Genomic DNA, 20331 nt, shown 5'->3' on the forward strand with positions numbered 1-20331 from the left:
GAATAAGACAGGCCATTGTGGAACAATTCTGCTAAGTATTCTAGGATGTGTGCTAGGTTTGCCACTGACATCGGTGCCCTTTGATGTGCTCCAAATGAGAAATCTCTTCCATTTAGCCGAGTACGTCTTCCTAGTGGAAGGTCTGCGAGCCTCCAGGATAATGTCCTTCACCCTCTGAGATAAAACAGTTTGGTTGGGATTTAAGGAATTTTCCAGGCAGTTAGCTGCAATGTTTTCAAGTTGGGATGCAGGGTCTTGAAATTGTTCTGCGTTAGAAGAGGCCATAGGGGAAGAGGCCATGAATTTGCCTGAGACATGCTTCTCAATAGTGGGTATCAGTGTTGTCTTGGCCAGTCCGGAGCTATTAGTATCACTTTTGGCTGTTCCTCCCTGATCTTCAGTAGAACCTTGTACATCAATGGGAGAGGTGGAAAGGCATATACTTGTTAGGGCATTCCAGCTGAAAGAGAGCGAGTCCACCCTCCATGCTTGTGGGTGGTATGTCCTTGAGCAGAATGTCTTCAGTTGGTGGTTGAGTGGGGAGGCGAACAGATCTATCTCCGGCATTCCCCATGTCTTTGTTACGAGTTTGAAGATGTCTGGATGCAGCATCCATTCGTGTGCATCCATGGTAGTTCTGCTTAAGCTGTCTGCTAGTGCATTCTCTTTTCCTGGTACGAATTTGGCCTGCAGCTGGATATTGAGATTCAGGCATAGATTCCACAGATTCATAGCCATCCGGCACAGAGGGTAGGAATGTGTGCCTCCCTGTTTATGTACCACATGACTGTGGTGTTGTCTGTCCTTATTAACAGGTGTCCTTGTTGGAGTAAGGGTCTGAATGCCTCGACTGCATGCCTCACTGCCAGCATTTCCTTTTGGTTTATGTGCATGCTTACCTGCCCTTGTGGCCATAGGCCTTGGATACATTTGTCCTCCATGTGTGCTCCCCATCCTCTGTCTGAGGCGTCCGTGGTGATGGTCTGCTTTGTTTTTGGTTTGTTGAAAGGCAATCCTCTGTTGGACTGGCAGGCCTGAGCCTATCACAGGAATTCCTTTTGTAAGCATGGAATGATTGGTATCATGGTTTCTAGACTGCGACTGTGTTGAGACCATACACTCCTTAGGTACCATTGTAATTTCCTCATATGCAGCCTGGCATGTGGGATTAAAATTATGCAGGATGCCATGTAACCCAGGGCCTGCAGGACTTTCCTTGCAGTAAGCTGAGTTTGCCTTGTCAGAATCATGAAGTAATCTGGAAGTTGCTTTTGTTTTTCTTCTGTGAGAAAAGCCATCTGGGTGATTGTGTCCAGATCTGCACCCAAAAAGGTTATCCTTTGGGACGGTACTAGTCTTGACTGTATGGCATAGGCCAAGTCCTTTAACAATTTTTTCTTGTTGTCTGCTTGTATTAGGCAGTCGTCCAGGTATGGGTAAATTTGAATTCCCTGAAGTCTGCAATGTGCAATTACTGATGCCAGGCATTTCGTGAATACTCTGGGCGCAGTAGATAAGCCAAAGGGCAATGCTGAGAATTGATAATGCTCTGATCCTGCAAGAAATCTGAGGTCTTCTGCAATCTGGTCGGATAGGGACGTGCAGGTATGCCTCAGTGAGATCTAGAATCACCAGCCAAGACTCCTTGCCCAACATGGGAAGAAGTTGCTGTAGGGTCAGCATTTTGAATTTTGGCACAATGAGATAAGTGTTCAGTGCGGACAGGTCGAGAATAGGCCTCCATTGGTTTTCTTTTCTTGGTACAAGGAATAGTCTGGAGTAAAATCCTTGGCCTTGTTCTGTACATGGTACCCTTTCTATAGCTTTCATCTGAAGTAAATTGCTGATTTGTCTTAAAGCCTCTGCCTTCTGGTTTGGTGGAAGGTTTGGCATTCCGCTTCTTTTTGGCAAAGTGTGGAAATGGAACCTGTATCCTTTGTCTATTATTTGCAGTGTCCATGTATCCTTTGTAATGCAATGCCAGTTTTTTGAGAATAAAGCCAGCTTTCCGCCCAAGGGTGCTTCCAGTTGATCCCTGGTAGGCGGAGTCAGAGTCAAGTCATTGGGTCTGTCCTGTAGTAGTGGTTGTAGTTGCAGCTGTTGCACTACTCCTCTGGCTGGCAGGCTGCCACTGACTGCCTCTGTAGGGGCCCTTCGATTGACCTCTGCCTCTAGGGCGCCTGGTCCTGCCTCTCTGTGCTCTGGACGAGTCTGGAAAGGACCAATTCTTTGTAGGCCAGTTTCTGCTGAACCTTGGTGGTTGAATTTGCAGGAAATCTTTAACTGTTTGCACAGATTTTGCTTTTTCTTCAACGTTTTTTAGAATCTCCTGTGCAGGGGAGCCAAATAAATTTTGTTTCTCCATTGGAGCATCGAGGAGTTTAGCTTTGACATGGTCTGGCAAAGATTGCTCCTTCAGCCAGGCATGCCTACGAATAACTGCCCCAGTCATAGCTGATCTAAATGAAGCCTCCAGTGCATCATAGCCACATTTTAAAAAATGATTACTAACCTGTTGCGAGTTATGTACCAAATCCTGAAGGGATTTCCGGTCTAAAGGCTCAGGAGAAGAAAGTTTCTTATTCAGTTGATCCAACAGAAATTCTTGGTACTGTATCATATGGAATTGACAGTTTAATGCCCTGGCAGAAAGAGTAGCAGATGTATAAACCTTTTTTCCCCATCTCTCTAAAGCTCTAGACTCTCTTTCAGAGGGTAGGGGATTTTTGGCAGTAGTGGCTGCAACCCCTTTAGGGCCCTGAGAAATAGTTTCTGGGTCTGCAGCATGGGCTTTATACAGATGGAAATGAGAATCCGGGACCCTGTAATATCTGTCAGGTTTGGCAGGGGCCGGAGGAAGAGAATCAGGGGCTGTACTGACATCATTGTACACATCAATTACATTTAGAACAGGAGGTATAGCTAAGGGCCTATGCTGAGGCAAATGCAAAAAGGTCCTTAATCTTTTTCTAGAATCAAAGAAATCCTGACCTTGCCATTGAAAGTGCTCTCTCATGGAGTGTAAAGTCTCCCCAAAGGAAAATTCTTCAGGAGGGGAGGCCGAAGGGATAGATTACGCTGCATCTGAATCCTCATAAGGCGAGTAAGCCCCTTCCTGGTGGTCTGACAAATCAGATCCATCCGTGGAATAATCTAAGGAGTGAGGTTCAGAGGGGTCAGTCCTGGGCCTTTTGTCTGGAGGTGGTTGGGAGGCCCTGTCTGGGTGAGGTTGTGAACCCCTAATTAAGGAGATAAGGTCCTCAGCAAGGCTGAAAATCTGTGAACTAGAGGAAGGCCTCTGGGATGTAGATTTGGCAGGCAAAGCTTTTGAAAGTTTGGCAGCTTTAGCCCTGGAAAAGGCCTTAATAGACATAGAAGCTGGGGGCCTAGCTGCCCCACGTGCAGGGGTAGAAATGTCCAAAGGTATGGTGTCGGACAGTTCCTGAACACTAGCTTCGGCAGGGAGTTCTGAAGCCGACTCAGCCGGGGCCTCTCTGGCCTCGGTGGTCGGAAGTATGGTTTCGGAAGTAGGAATCGCCGTGGACTCTGTTTCGGCCGAAACAGAGACACTCTAGGTAGGCCTAGCTGTGGTTTCAGCCAAAACCGCGGGCCGCGAGTGTCAGTCTTTTTCCTTGCGTTTTTTGACCATATGCGAAGTCGGAGTCTCCGACGGCATTTTATAAGCAAAAGAGGTTCCAAAAAATTCCTCTGCAAACTCCGACCGACGTCTAAGAGTTCGTCGGTTGAAGGAGGCACAGGCTAAACAAGCTGATACGTCGTGGTCTGGGCTTAAGCAAGGAAGGCAGTAAGAATGGACATCCTTATGAGGTTGAGGTATTTGTTTCCCACAAGTTAAACAATTATTCACTTTGACATCGGCTGAGGTAAGAAAGAGTCCCCAACGGGGTACTTAGCTTTTTTCGAAGTCTTCGGTAGCTGAAATCTCTGGATCTGACCGACCGGCACTTGCGAACAGCTTCTGCTTTGGGCAGCGCTCGGCAAGAAAGACTGAGGAAAATGGCGTCGGCTGATGCTTTTATACACCAGACGCTCTGACGTCGGGGAAAGTGCGACATCAGCCGAGGCCAGACCCAGACTTTGGAATCCGGCCGACCGAAGGGCTGCCTGAGGCAGGACAACCCATATGTTATGACTGCAGATGCATCCTTGAAGGACATCCTACAAACAGCAGCAGTCACACTCAAAGCAGCTAAGGTGTCTGAAACTGAAATCTACATGTTGAGACGCATCTCAACCATATGGTGTAGACAAACACTAAACAGCACCACAGACAACTCCAAGGGTGCACAGTACAAAGCACCCACATTGCTAAAACTCCCATCTCTTCTCTGGAAATATCTGAAAAAGGAAGTCAGAGTAGACAGTTTGATGTCCAACTATAGTAATCAAATGATTTAACGAGTTATTCTGCAGCAGTGATCATTGTGATTAACAGAGACGTTCTGAACGAGCTCCACAAAAATCTCCAATGCAAACTGTGTGCGTTTCTGTTGTAACCTTTAGTCTAAGATAAAATCAACCCCCCCCCCCCCCAACATCAGACAGGATGGACAAAGTGTTGTGGAACAAGTCAAGTCTACCCCTTTGTTTATACAACACCCAGATAAAGCAATGTCCATTCGTAAAGGACACTTGTCAAGCAAGGCAAGCTACTGTTGCTGCTGGTCCCTCAAGTGGAAAAACTAGGAAGTCTTTTGAAATGTCAGGCAATGTGTTCTGAAGTGACTGTTTTGCACACAGTTAAGCAGAGTATACACTGGCCAGTGTGTGTTCTTAACATTTCCTACAGCCTCATGACAGTCTACTGCACAACTTTGTCACACAGTGGAACAGGAGTCCTAGTCATCATTTTTGCAATAAGGTCCCCAAAATTAGTGCACCCAAGACACAAAAAGCAACACCAAAATTGCAGCCTGTGTAACACACAAGTTCTGATACAGTGGTGTGAGAAACAAAAAAATAAATAAAACTTTTGAGAACATATAAAAGGTACCCTAAGACAGGACACCTGGAGTCACAAAGATGAGATGAACAGTCCTCACTGAATTCCAAACAGATCAAACAAGACAGAATGATGGAACTTCAAGTTAACTAAACAGTGTGTGTGCATGTGTGAAGTATACCCAAAAGTAAAATCCATAAAACTATATTAACTGCATCAAAACTACTCTGCAAACAAATTATCAGTTAAATTGATAAGTGTTGAAAGTGAAAGAAAACATCACACAAAATGAATTAGAATGTCTATTCAGTTTCTGTAACTTCAATTAATGTTTTTTCTATCACCTCAAATCAGCAGAAATGGGACCATAAACATTTCAGAAAATGGAATTAAAGGGCAATGTCAATATTTTATATAAACAAAATGTCAAATTCAATAAGAATGTATTCTACTTGTTTGAAAAAAGAAAAACAGTTCTGAACATAGCCATACAACAGTATGATCTGCTACACTGAGGCCAGCTCTGAAGATGAGATATGTATGCTCACATCAAGGAAAGCTTCCAATTTATAAGGCCAAGGAAAGGATGACAGCTAAAACTTCAAAGGTTTTAGCACAACACAAGCAGCTGATTATATATCTTTCATATCTAATTTTTACTTACAACGCACAACTATGTTATACAATTTATCATAAAATCAAGGTGACATAACTACAAATACATTTTAGAATACTGTACTACATGTAGCACAACATTGCTGTTGAAAGCAAGAGTACATTTAAGTTGGACATGAAAGCTGCGGTGGTGCAGTGGTACAAGCAAGAGGTTCTCCCGTTCGATTATTGGCAGGAGCACCTTGTGTGGAGTCTGCATGTCCTCCCGGCGTTTGAGTGGCATTCGAAAGACATGCGTGAATGGGCATGCCTTCATTGAAGGTTGGGTGTCTGGCTGGCACCTCAGCACAGTAAAAGTCTACTGCCAATCATTAGCGGACTGGAGTTCCGCTGTGGCGACCCCTAACCAGGAAAAGCCGAAAGAACAAACAACTTTTCTTCCATATATTAAGCTGCACTCCCAGATTAAGAGAAATACAACTGGAAACTGGCAACACAAAAAATTGGAATGCAGCTTTTCAAAAGTTAATTTACCTTTTACTCGGATGACGTGCAAACTCTTAGAAGGGCCTAGACTAACATTTCTGTTCAGGTGACTACTGTTTCAGTAAAACTGAATTTGTCCCCCCAATTTGGTATTGTCCAATTCCCTCTTATAAAACCACCACAGATACGTGAAGAAAGAACCAACTGACTCAAAATCAGACATTATAAACTTAACCGTTTCTTCACAAAAGGGCAACCTAAAATATCCCTAAAACAGTAGCGATCTGGCAGTGCTCATATGTACATTAAATTCTGCCACATTACTGTGAGAAAATAGCAACTGTACAGAAGCCAAACTATTTGCCAGTAATCAGCAGAGTCCAACCTATTGCCATATGTTACTATGACAGATCAGGGTAACTAAGCATCAAGCATTTACAACTGCAAAAAAAAATAAATAAATAAAAACAAAAACAAAAAAAAAAATTCAGGTCATACTTGTTTATAACTATGTTCAACAATATAGCTGGGAATGAAAATGCTTGTTAGATGCTGCTAAACTTGATGTCAGCTGACCACATCCTCAGAACTCCAAAACTGTTGCAGGTGCTACTTTTCTCAATATATTCTTTTTAAGTACAGAGTCCACCGGTTATAAACTTTTTTTTTTCTAATTTCAAAAGGCAGTTAAACTGGGCAAACAATCCGACAGATCATAGGAAGAGATGCTTGCCTTCATCACAATGTTTAAGATAATCCTACAAAAGAAAAAAAATGCAAATTAACTCAAGACGTTCAACATCTCAAAGATAAAATACAGAGTACACCTCACATGCAGCTTCTACAATAATTCTGGCTGTACTTTAACATGTAGCATTTCATACATTCATACTCAAATACAAATCTGGTGGATTTCAATTACTCAGGCCACAAGAATCCTTCATAACCTACCTTTTCCCACATGCAGAACAAAAGCCTTAAGCAATGAAAGGCCATGCCATAAAAGCTACTAGTAAAATAAAGCAGCAATGGTCCACAGTACTGTAAAGTAGGTAATTTGTGCATTAGTGGACTATCGCCCACACCATGTATAGGAAAAAAATATACGGCAAAGTGTGCAAAACATTAACGCACTTTCAGGATAGCCACTGCATTTCTAACATGCACACAGAAAGTAGTGTAGCTCCAGACACAATGGACAACTACTCTAATCCATTACCTATAAGTGGTTTGTGCAACTAAACATGAGCAGCAAAGCAACACTACATACACAAAAAAATCACAGGATATGGGACTTCTGCTTAAAGTACATTTTGTAAGTTTTAAATTCAAAACAGATTCAAAATGGGGAATTAGTCTATCAAAGAAAGTACAATTTTGTAAATACCTGTTTCAGCAGAGGGATGAATGAGTCAGGGTTATAATTTGGCTCTCAGAAAACAACCTTGCTTAAAGACTTATCTACTCTTTGTGGATGACTTAAAACGGTCTAGTTCTTCAGATAGAGAGATGAAAGTACAACTGCAAGTGGTTAAATCTCTCAGAAATACAAGAATGTCATTTGGTCTTGATAAATGTGCAAATGCGATGTTTAAAGAAAGAATGCTGCAGTACCAAGAAGGTAACAATCTGTGACAGGAATATGATACACAGGAACTTCAGCAGTTGGAGGGAGTATACAAATATTTGAGAATTAATGAAGGATTGGCAGTAAAACATGAACAAACCCAAATAAAACCAACTAAGGAATACTTCAAGACAAACCAATACTGAAAAAAGCCTTTATCTAGGAAAAAAGTCCAAGCTAAAAAAATTGCTTTTCTTGTTCTTACAGTTTTGGTGTGACTGACCGGCCCCTCAAGGTACTGGATTAGATGGACAGGAGAAAAAGAAAAATGCTTCAAGCTCAAATATATAAAAAAATCAGTGTATACCAAAATTACATATTCCTCACTCTGAAGGAGCTATGGCCCTCCTCAAAATTGTATATATGTATAGATCTGCGGTTATGGGACTGCATAGATATCTGCTACATCATCATATCCAAACACTACAAAAGTTTTAAACCATGGAGAGGAACTCTAAGTTGACCTCTCTTTAGTTTAGCAGAAGCATTCCAGTGTCATGCAGGAATGGAAACCAAACCAGAAGTAAATAAAAACAAGACAGTAACTGAATGTGGCAAAAAAAGTAAAAGTAAATAAATAAGGATCAGATGAGAAGGAAAAAAGGGAAAAGCCATAAAGATAGACTTAAGCATAGAGATCACCTGGAATAACCTTATGTTAATCAGGATTAGACTACGTAATGGTTAAAGCCTGGTGAACTGAAACAAAAATATGAAAGGTGAACAATGGCAGCCCAAGATAGTGGGCTATGTACACGGGTTTAGAGATTCCAACGAACGTGTGGGAGAAGCACCCAAACAAAAATTCAGTTAAAAAAAAAGGGAAACAGTCATGCATCTTGCAGAGTGTGCTACAATCATGGCACAGGGCCTGCATACAAACAATTATGTGGCAAGACTGTTGCACTGGAGATTACGCAAACACTACAATACAGAAGTAGCAAAGAAGAACTGTAAACATGAACCACAAATTATAGAGAATGAAGTGTACATCAAATGGGGTCACCCATTACCAACTGTTCAAAAAACAAACTGCAAGAAAGAGATACTGCAAGTCCATGAAAATAAGCAAACAGTAGCATCAATGACTGAAACTGCTAAACTTGACTGTGTGTATGTAAGACACTCATCATAAAATAAAGATTTCCAGGCAGAAACAAGAGCAATGTATAAAAAAAAATAACCGGACAGTTCCAACAGTAGTAGGAACATTGATCTAATAACAGAATCCAGAGTCATACGTGGGTATGCCACCAGTACATGCAACTCAGAATGAATTCAAAACAGTCAATTCTGGGAACATCATAGGTATTGAGAAGAGAAAAGCACTTCTGGCTAATGAAGACAGACAATACTAACTTCACTTATGCACTGACTTAGGAATGACATACATTCCTGTCATGGTACTGGAGACCCAAAAAAACTTGAAATTAAACCAAATAAAAAAGTAGTCAGAAATCTGGGGACTTCACTTGGTAGTTCCCTCTCTTTTGATCACCACCTGGCAACTGCAGTCAAGAGATCCTACTGTAGTGGTAGACTATATACATTTCTTTTAGATTATTCAGCTTAAAGCAGTTTTACATAGCTAGAGTATATCTTTTAGTTATGTACTCACCATAACTTCAAATGTTTGGGATCCATCTCGCCTACATTCTGACTGATGGGTTTGGAGCCGATCCCTCGGCTCCGACTCGGCACGCTTATGCTATAGAGCGAGGCCTCTAATTGGCTGAGCTATCTTTATCCCAGGATGCACCACCACTAATCCCCCAAGATCTTGTTTGTCCGCATTCATGCACACATGCACAACTTGTTTATATAACATTGTTAGATGTTTCAAGATGAAACAGGATTCGGACCTTCTGATATCCTCTGATCTCCAAGGAAGGGGGAAGGAGGGTGGGTTATTAGGAATGTGGCAGATGGATCCCAAACATCTGAAGTTATGGTGAGTACATAACTAAAAGATGTTATGTGATCCTATCTCGCCTACATTCTGACTGATGGGACAGCGTCCCTAGCACCCAAATCCCGGGTGGCTCACTGGAAAACACTCCTGAGCACTGTGGAACCAAATGAAGCTCGTCCTCTAGACGCCACATCTAATTTGTAGTGGGAAATGAAGGTGTGCGGGGAAGACCATGTAGCCGCAGCACAAATGTCACCAATAGCAAGCTTAGAATGAAATGCTACCGAAGTAGCCATAGCCCTTGTAGAATGAGCCTTGACAGAGGTGGTAAGCTCTTTGTTAGAATAAATATAAGCTTGAGTAATACAGTCCCTGATCCATTTGGCGATAGTGACCTTTGTGAAAGCGTTGCCCAATTTGTTCTCTGCAAAGGATACAAACAACGGATCTGTTTTCCTTGTTTGTTTGGTCCTATCTAAATAAAAATGTAACTGTCTGTGGACATATAGTGTGTGGAATATAAACTCCGCTTTGTTAGAGTATTTTGGGAAAAAAACTGGAAGCTCTAACGATTGTTGCAAGCATAAAGTAGAACAAACTTTAGGAACAAAAGAAGGATTTGGTCTGAGGGATACTTTGTCTGTATGAAAAACCAAGTATGGGGGTTTCACTGAAAGCTTGAAGCTCTGAAACCCTTCTGGCTGAAGTAATCGCCACTAGAAAGGCTGTCTTCCATGATAGAAACTTTAGATCACAGGTAGCTGCCGGTTCAAAGGGGAAAGAAGTCAAGGCACGCAACACTATATCGAGATCCCATGGAGGTGCAGGATGAGAAATCGGAGGTCTTAAAGCAGCACCTTTCAAGAAGGTCTTACACAATCTGTTACTCATTAACGGTGGGTCTATGGATTCATGAAAATTAGAAATTGCTGCCAATTGTACTTTGATGGTAGAAACTGAAAAGAGAGGTCAGAAATTTTAGTACTTCTGCCACGGGAGTAGAAATGGGGTCCAGGCCCTGGAGTTGAGCCCAAATAGCAAACCTTTTCCATTTGCTAGAATACAGTTTCTTTGTAGCAGACTTATGGGCTGAAGATAATATGTGCACAACATCTGGATCCAGTGTACGACTCCTGACTATCGTCGGAAGAGGAGGAGCCAGGCCGTCAATTTTAAGGTGTGTAGGGACTGGTGTAATAGTCCCGACTGATGAATCAGTAGGTCTGGGACCTGGTCCAGGAACCATGGACCTTCCAGAGCATGTTTCCGAAGATAAGGGAACCACACTTGACGAGGCCAGTAAGGAGCAATTAAGATCATCTTGCTCCCTAAGAGAGATGCTTTTGAATCACCCTGGGGAGGAGAGGAACTGGAGGGAAGGCATAAAGCAAGCCGGTGGGCCAAGGATGGACTAATGCGTCCATTGGGCTCTTCCCCAGAGCCGGGGTTAGGGAGAAAAATTCTTTGCACTTTGCATTCAGAGGAATCGAAGAGGTCGCAACACGGAACTCCCCATTCGCTGAAAATCTGCCTTGCAACTGTCATATTCAGAGACCATTCGTGAGGAGAGAGGATGGTTCTGCTCAATCTGTCGGCTATGACATTGGACTTGCCCGGTACGTGAGTAGCCACTAGGAAGCGTTTGGTCGAGACTGCCCATTCCCAAACTCTATTGGCTTCTCTGCAAAGAGGACAGGATCTGGTCCCTCCCTGTTTGTTCAGGTACCAGACAACTGACATGTTGTCCGAGTGAACAGCAATTACGCCCTGAGGGAGATAATCGTGAAAGGCTTGAAGGGACAGGAGTACTGCCCTCATTTCTAGGATGTTGATATGAAGAGGAGTCTCTTCCGGGCGCCATTTGCCTTGGACTGACCTGCCCAGGGAATGCCCCCCCACCCCATCTGGGAGGCGTCCGTGGTCAAAGTGGCCGCCGGAGGAGGAAGAACAAAGGGTCGTCCCTGATCCAAATTGGAGGGCACTAGCCACCAGCGAAGGTCCCGTTTGCAAGATTCCGTGATCCATATGAGGTGATTGAGAGGGAGTTCCTGAAAGGACCACTGAGTTGAAAGAAGCCAATGGAGAATTCTCATGTGCAACCTTGCCAATGGAACTAGCAGAACCGTGGCAGACATGGATCCCAATAGCTGCAGGACCATTCTGACTGGGGCTTTGGACCTGGGGAGTAAGGCTCGAACTTGATTTTGAATGGTTTGAATTCTGTCTGTAGGTAGATAGACCCGCATCTGGTTTGAGTCTATCTCTACCCCTATGAATCTTATTCTTTGAGATGGCCGCAACACAGACTTTGGCCAATTGAAGGTGATTCCAAGGGAATTGCCCAGTGATATAGTGGCTCGTAGGCTCCGCAGAAGTAGATGCTTGGAGGTGGCAGTTAGGAGCCAGTCGTCTAGGTACGGAAACACCTGGAATCCTAGACTTCTCAGGTGAGCAGTCACTACTGCCAAGCATTTGGTGAACACCCTGGGGGCTGTGGTGAGACCAAAGGGCAGCGCATGGAACTGAAAATGACTGCCTCCTAGGCTGAAGCGCAGATGTCTCCTGGACGTTTGATGTATCCTGATATGATAATACGCATCCTTGAGATCTATGGAGCACATCCAAACACCCCTCTCAACAATGGGAGAATGGTTTGTAGAGTGACCATTCGGAACTTGGACTTAGACTGAACGGTTTAGGATGCTTAGGTCCAAAATGGGCCTCAAGTCCCCGGTCGTTTTTGGCACCAAAAAGAATCTGGAGTAAGTCCCTAATCCGATCTGGTCTGCGGGGACCGGTTGGATGACTCCTTTTTGCAGCAGCTTTGAAATTTGAGGCTGCGGTATCCCGTTGACTGGGTGGCGGGTCCGGGATTTTTTTGGACTGAGGGGGGGGGGGTGAGAGAATGGGATGGAGTAACCTCCGGCGATAATCCGAAGCACCCATCGGTCCTGAGTGATCCCTTCCCAGGCCTTCAGGTGCTTCGAGAAACAAACCCCGACTGGCTCCAGAGCAGCACAGCCGGGCAATCCCTCAGGGACTATGAAAAGCTGAAGAGCCACGAAAGGACTCGCGGTCTCCAGTGTTGCGAGGGCCTCTGCCGCCTCTGGGACGGCGTCTTCCAGATGAATTTCTCCCTCCTCTGCCTCTGGAGGGGGAACCTTCCTGCTGAGAGGGGTAAGGCTTCTGAGATCTACGGAACCACATTTTCCCTCCTCTTTTAGCCTTGGGATAAGGCCGAAAGGGAGTGGAAAATCGTGCCCCTACAGCAGTCAGAGTCTTACCTTCCTGTTCACAGCGGGCAAGTGTGTCTTATACCTTTGGTCCAAACAGGGAGGATCCATCAAAGGGGGCGTCGGCAAATGGAGACTTAAAGGCCTCCGCGAAATGACACAGGCGGAGCCAGGCTTGTCTCCGTAGAGCAATGCCTGTACCCGCCGCTCTACTTTCCCCTTTGGCCACATACGAAATGAGCCTCATAGACGAGTTCGAAATGGACGACATTGTAGCCAGCTGAGAGCAACCGTCTGGGCCAGCTCCTCAGGCAGGTTACCCAAGAGGGTATCGGATAGCTCCCTCTGAAATCTCGTAAAGTGCGTCAGGTAGTTCAAGGACCTCAGTGTAAAGGCCGCTGAACTGAGGGTGCGCTTTCCGTACCGATCCATGCTCCTAGACTCCTTATTAGGAGGATGGATGGACGTAGAAGCCTCGGCTACATCTTGCTGGGTAGCAGATGCCACCACCATAGCATCCACAGCCACACCTTTCGTAAGGAACTCTCTATCCAGGGGCGCAGAGAGAAATTTGTTCGAACGAGCGGGCACCGATTCCACAGAGTCTGGGTGTTCGAGCTCTTGGATTTGATCTGTCGAAGGGCGTGGGAAGGGCGGAGACACCCAGGAGGCGGAGGGCTGAGCCCCGAAGGCCTTCAGGAACACCCTCATCAGCAGAGGGAGGTTTGGACTGCCAGCCGCCTCGTTGTTTTAGGGCTTCCAGGATGTCTGCAAAGGAGACATCATCCGAGGACGACTTGGGGGACCCTTCTGCATCATAGAGATCAGTGTCAGATGTCAGACTCATCAGGGGAGTCAACGTGCTTCCTCTTGCACGTTCTCTTCCTGGGAGGTTCTTCCGAAGAGGCTTCAGAAGGACCTCCAGGAGGGGGAGAAACCCCAGCGGGGGTAACCTGAGGCCCAGGGGCTCCGCTATCTAAGGACAGGGGGACTGCCAACGACCCAGTCTCCAAATGTAGGGAAGGAGCTGGGGAAACTGTGGAGGTAGCCAAGGAAGATTTGGCTAAAGCACTCCTCATAGCCCTGAAGGCGGGACCACCAGAATCCTGGGAGGGTCCCCCCTCCGTGGCCACGACAGTGGACGGTACTCCCGCCGCCGACGCACCAAGAGGGAGACTTGGGACCGAAAGCATCAATCCCGAAGCCTCCCCCCAGGGCCGAAGGAAGAAGTCCGTGCACTGAACTCCGACCCAAGAGCCGGAGTTGAAGCAAGGGTCGGGCCGGACCCTAACACCTCCACTGGTTCCACCAGCACCGGCTCCAATGGTGCCGAAGCTGTTGGAGGAGGAAACACAGTAGGGGAGTGGACCATCGGCTCCCAAGCCAAATGGGCTGGAGCCGAAAAGTACAGTTTTGTACCTACCATAAATGTAGATGTTCGAAGATCCACATTGCTGCAGTCAACCTGTGGGTAGTCCGCTGTCCTCGGTCGGCCCGAATACCAAAGTGTTAGGCTGGCATCTGTCATGGTTGCTTAGATCTGACGTCAGTACGCCGTGGTACTAAAGCGCATGACCAACGTCATATCCTCAGTCTTTCTTGCCCCAGATGTCAGAAGGCCCTAAAAAGAAAGGCCATAGCCAAAAAACAGGAAAACATCCAACCACCTATGTACAATCCATATCTACAACCCAAACCACACAACCACCCCAAACTACAGTGGGGAAGGAGGGAGGGAAAATTGGACTGCAGCAATGTGGATCTTCGAACATCTACATTTATGGTAGGTACAAAACTGTACTATGTTCTTCATCTCACATTGCTGCAGTCATAACCTGTGGGTAGAATCCCAAAGCAAAGGTAAAGGGAGGTTGGCAAAATCATAAAGCATTGGGAGCTGCTAACATGCCCTGCAAAACTGCAGTGGCAAACCCAGCCCTAGATTTTGAATAAAGAGGGAGATGATAATGTTTAGAAAAAGCGTGCACTGAACTCCAAGTAGCTGCCTCCAAAATATCTTTAGTAGCTACACCCCTCAGAAAAGCAGTAGAAGTGGCAGTAGCCCTAGTGGAATGAGGTCTGATTCCAGCCGGAATCTCCTTACCATGATGAGAGTAACAAAAAGCAATACAGTGACCAATCCACTTAGAAATAGTTTGTTTAGAAACAAGTTTCCCCTGAGAACCCAAAGCAAAAGAAACAAACTGTTGAGACTGTCTGAACCCTTTAGTTCTGCTCAAATAATAACGCAACTGCCTGTGAATATCCAAAGAGTGCAAAATCTTTTCCCCTTTATTTTGGGGATCAGCATAAAAAGTAGGCAAATGAATAGACTGGTTCAAGGCCACATTTGAGACCACTTTAGGTATGAAAGTAGGATTAGTACGCAAAGAGACCCTGTCCTTATGAAATATTAGGAAGGGTTCAACTGCCATTAGAGCCTGTAATTCAGATACCCTTCTAGCAGACGTAATGGCCAACAAAAAAGCTGTTTTCCAAGACAAAAACTTCAACTCAGCTGTAGCTGCAGGTTCAAAAGGAGATAAAGTGAGTTTCTCCAACACAAAATTGAGATCCCAGGAAGGAGTAGGAGCTCTACGTGGGGGTCTTATGTTCTTTGCCCCTCTAAGAAATTGCTTGAACAAAGGATGAGAGAATAAAGGTGGGTCACAGTCATAGTGAGCAGAAATGGCTGCAGCATGAACTTTTACAGAGGAGAAAGACAAACCTTTGTCTAGTAATTCTGTAAGATACTGAAGTGAAACACTCAAATTAGGTACTGGAACATCAAAGCACTTTGCTTTGCTCCAAAGAAAAAATCTCCTCCATTTATCAGCATAAACCTTCCTTGTACTAGGCCGTCTGGCCTCCAAAATAACATTCAAAACTTGAGGAAGCTGCGACCCACCAGGGTCTAGAACAGAATATGCCAGGCTGTCAGATGCAGGGACTGTATCCTGACATTGATGAAATGACTGCCTGCCTGAGACAAAAGGTGTGGACTTGCTGGCAAAGGCCAAGGAGGCTCCCGTACTAAACTCCGCAGCAGAGGGTACCAGTGCTGACGAGGCCAATCTGGAGCTATAAGAATCATGGAGGGCTTGTCCTGTCTGACCTTCAAGAGCACCTTGGGAAGGAGAGGCAGGAGGAGGGAAGGTATAGACGTGAAGATTGTTCCAACTGAACGAAAGAGCATCCACTTTCCAAGCTTTTGGATGAAACATCTTTGTGCAAAACTTTGGTAGCTGGAAATTTAGTGGAGAAGCGAACAGATCTGTGTCTGGAGTCCCCCAAACCACTGTCAACTGTCGAAAGACATGAGGATCCAATTTCCACTCGTGGGGATCCACCATCTGTCTGCTCAAAACATCCGCTAAGGAGTTCTGTGCTCCTGGCAGAAACCTTGCCTGAAGAGTGAGGTGCAAACAGAGCAGTCTCCCACAAAATCATAGCTTGTCTGCAAAGTGGGTACTAATGGGTTCCCCCCTTGCTTGTTGATGTACCACATGACAGTTGTGTTGTCTGTTTGAATCAACACTTGTCCTGGGTGAAGTAGATCCTTGAAGGCCATCAATGCAAATTGGACTGCTAACATCTCCTTCATGTTGATATGCAAATGCTGAAGTCTGGCAGGCCACGTGTCTCGAACCCATTTTCCATTGAGGTGTGCGCCCCAAGCCTTGTCCGAGGCATCTGTCGTTAAGATCTGACTCGCCTCTGGTCGGGTCGCAGAGAGTCCCTTGTTTAGGTGACATTCCTGAGCCCACCACAAAAATTCCTTCCGAATGCAAGGTATTATCTGAATGACAGTGTCCAAATCGTGGCAGTGTTGAGTCCATACACTTTTGAGATACCATTGTAACTTCCTCATATGCAGTTTGGCATTGGGAAGCACCAGAATACAAGATGCCATGAACCCCAAGGCTTGAAGGACTGTCCTTGCAGTCAGCCTGGACAGGAGAGATAATTTTTGGAAGTAAAGGGTAAGATTTCTTTGCTTGTCCGGGGTCAAAAACGCCATCTGAGAGGCTGTATTCAGTCTCACACCCAGAAAGCACATGTCCTGAGAGGGTACTAGACTGGACTTTATTTCGTTCACAGAATACCCTAGGCACCGTAACAGTGCCATAACATACTGAAGATGGTGAAGTAACTTGTCTTTGTCTTGAGCAAGAATCAGGCAATCATCCAAATAAGGATAAATTTGTTTTCCTCCTAACCGTAAGAAGGCTATCACCGGAGCCAGAACCTTTGTGAACACTCTGGGCGCAGTAGATAAGCCAAAGGGCAATGCAGAGAACTGATAATGTAAAGTCCCAGCCCGAAAACGCAGAAATCTCCTGCAGCTTGGCCTGATAGGAATATGAAGATAAGCCTCCTTGAGATCCAGAGTTACCATCCAGTGATCTTTGCCTAGCATAGGTAGAAGTTGTTGCAAAGTCAACATTTTGAATTTTGGAATGTCCAGGTATGTGTTGAGAATAGACAAATCCAGAATTGGCCTCCAAGTGTCTCCTTTCTTTGGTACAAGAAACAAGCGAGAATAAAATCCTAGGCCCACCTCTGATGGAGGTACCTGCTGGATAGCTCCCATTTGAAGAAGTAAAGAAATCTGTTTGTGAGCCTCTGCCTTTTGCTGAGGAGGAACGTCTGGCATGCCTTTGAAAGGGGGCAATGTGTGGAAATAAAACTTGTAGCCTCGGTTTATAATGTCCAACACCCATTTGTCCTGGGCGACTAAAAGCCAATTTTGCCTGAAAAGTGCCAACTTTCCTCCCAGAGGAGCTGCCAGACAGCAAGGATCGGGCAGCTGAAGATGCAGGTCATTGTGTCTGTTTACGAAAGGACTGGCCCCTGCCCTCACCTGTAGACTGTGCAGGGGAACTCCACGTCCTAGGCCTAAAAGAACCCTGTGCATGAGCTCTGCCCCTACCACGTCTAGATCTGCCCCTAGACTGTAAATCAGAAGGGTAAGCCCATCCCTTAGTAGGCCAATTTCTGCTAAACTTAGGGGGCTGCACCTGTAAAAAATCTTTAACAGTCTGCATAGACTTAGCTTTGTCCTCCATTTTCTTCAAGACTGACTCCACAGGAGAACCAAACAAAAGTTCAGACTGAAGGGGAGCATCCAAAATTCGAGCTTTAACATGCTCTGACAAGTTCTGATCCTTAAGCCAAGCGTGCCTACGAATAACTGACCCAGTGGCAGCCACCTTGGAAGAGGCCTGCAGAGCATCAAAACCACACTGCAAAGAATGCTTACCCACCTGATCAGAGGCATGAACCAAATCCTGTAATTTACACTATATGCCCTCTGCTAAAGCATCCACCTTAGATTTCAATTGACTAAGAAGAAAATTCTGGTACTTCAGCATATGAAACTGGCAATTTAAAGCCCTCATTGCAAGAGTGGAAGAGGTATACACTTTTTTACCCCACCTATCCAGAGCTCTAGAGTCCTTATCCATGGGAACTGGATTCTTCACAACAGAAGCCCTGACACCCTTAGGTCCCTGGCTAATAGTTTCTGGGTCAGCCCTAGGGCTCTTATACAAATATTTATGAGCCTCTGGCACCCTGTAATACCGGCCTGGCTTAACGGGGGCAGGAGGCAAAGAGTCTGGATTAAGGGAAGCCTCAGAGAAAACATCCTGTACAACATCCAAAACCGGAGGTATAGCCAAGGGCCTATGTTGTGGTAAAAACAAGAATTCCCCAAGTCTCTTTCGGGAATCTGAGAAATCCTGACCTTCCCATTTAAAATGCTCCCTCATAGAATGCAGGGTTTCTGAAAAAGAAAAATCCTCTGGAGGAGAAGCAGAGGGACTAGAATCCTCTGCGTCAGAATCAGAATAAGGGGGAAAATCCTGAATGTCTTCAGCCAAAGACTCTGAATAATCTGAAGAATGTTCCAATCCTTCCACCTCTGGCTCCACCCTAGGCCTTTTATCTGGAGGGGGCATAGAACCTCTAATCAAGGTAATTAAATCTTCTGCCATTTTAAGCATGTGTTTTTTAGGCACAGAACCTGCAGAACTAGGACTTGACACCTGAGGAAGACAAACCAGGCCTGGCCTTTGAAGGTACCTTAGAGACAGAGGGAGAAGGCCTAACCACCTTATGCAAAGAAGGAAGCACAGCAACCTGAGAGGCCCCCTCAGCCTGACCAGACTCCTGAGAGGCCACATCTTGCAAAACTAAAGGTTCCCCCTGAGACTCAACCGAAACCTCGGCCGGATCCACAGACTCCACCGTGGTTTCTAAAGAACCAGCGTCCGGAACGGACGACTCATCCTGCTTGGATTTCAGAGATTTCTCTTTACGCTTCTTCGCGGTAGCGGGCGGAGGATCTGACGGCATATTGTAATTACACCGCTTACCGAAGACAAGCCTAGCACAATCTAACCTAAGTTTAATGGTGCGCTTATTAAATTTAGCACAAAAGCGACACCCGACTACGTCGTGCTCAGGCCCTAAACAAGGAATACAGAGAGAGTGGTAATCCCTATGAGGTATCCGTTTCCCACAAGAAATACAATTATTCACTTTTTCTGACATCCGGATTTAACTGAGGCAAGAAAAGACAAAAATATTCTAACGGGTACTTAGCCAACTTGGTCTTCGGTCTGAAACTCAGAATACGAAAATTTCAGGACGCCGAACGGCACTTGCAAACGCTGCTTCTGCTTCGGACCATGCAGCAAGAAAGACTGAGGATATGACGTCGGTCATGCGCTTTAGTACCACGGCGTACTGACGTCAGATCTAAGCGACCATGACCGACGCCAGCCTAACACTTTGGTATTCAGGCCGACCGAGGACAGCGGACTACCCACAGGTTATGACTGCAGCAATGTGAGATGAAGAACATCCATCTTTTGGAACACCGGAGACTGGAAGAGTCGAAGGAGCACCCTGTCGATGTCCGAATCAGACATCTTGGATGATCTCGAGGATACCGATCGGGCCCGAACCGATCGGCTCCGAAGGGCTCGGGGACCGGCTCCGAAATGACTCAACAATTATCGGCTCAGAGGAAGGTTTCAAGGAAGTTTCCCTCGGTGCCGATAAGGACTTCGGCTCCGAGGGGGAAGAGTGAGCCGATAACCCTTATCGGCTCCAATATCAGTGGAGCCGATGAGGGTGACCCGCCTCTCGATGCCCCAGACCTCGGCTCCGAAGCCATAGGGGTCAAGGCTGGAGGCAGACAGTTCCGACCTCGGCTCCGATGTCCGTGGAGCCGATGGAGAAGTCTGCTTAGTTTTCTTAGCGGTCGGTTCCGACTGACTGGTCGGAGCAGACGCTTTCCTCTTTTTAGAAGGAGACGGAGAGGAAGATAAAGCCTCCTCTAAGGAAGGCTTGATTAATCCTTTGAGGATTAATTTGTTTTTCCTCTCCTGGAGGACTCTAGAAGAGAACGCATGGCATACACTGCACGACTCTTGCAGATGTTTAGCACCTAGGCAATAGACGCACGAGGAGTGGTCGTCCGTAT

General features: G+C 45.6%; 1 protein-coding gene across 1 annotated transcript in view; it reads right to left on the reverse strand.

The window, feature by feature from the left end:
• Nucleotides 1-6550: 6550 nt before the first annotated feature.
• Nucleotides 6551-20331, reverse strand: part of CHCHD2 (coiled-coil-helix-coiled-coil-helix domain containing 2) — a 150120-nt gene continuing 136339 nt past the window's right edge. The window contains exon 4 of the mRNA XM_044054050.1: nucleotides 6551-6822. Within this exon, the coding sequence (XP_043909985.1) occupies nucleotides 6812-6822 (11 nt within the window). The 3' untranslated portion in view covers nucleotides 6551-6811. The remainder of the gene's footprint in view (nucleotides 6823-20331) is intronic.

Source organism: Protopterus annectens, chromosome 13.part0, assembly GCF_019279795.1.
Source record: "Protopterus annectens isolate FY-2018-M chromosome 13.part0, PAN1.0, whole genome shotgun sequence".
Classification (NCBI taxonomy): Eukaryota; Metazoa; Chordata; order Ceratodontiformes; family Protopteridae; genus Protopterus; species Protopterus annectens.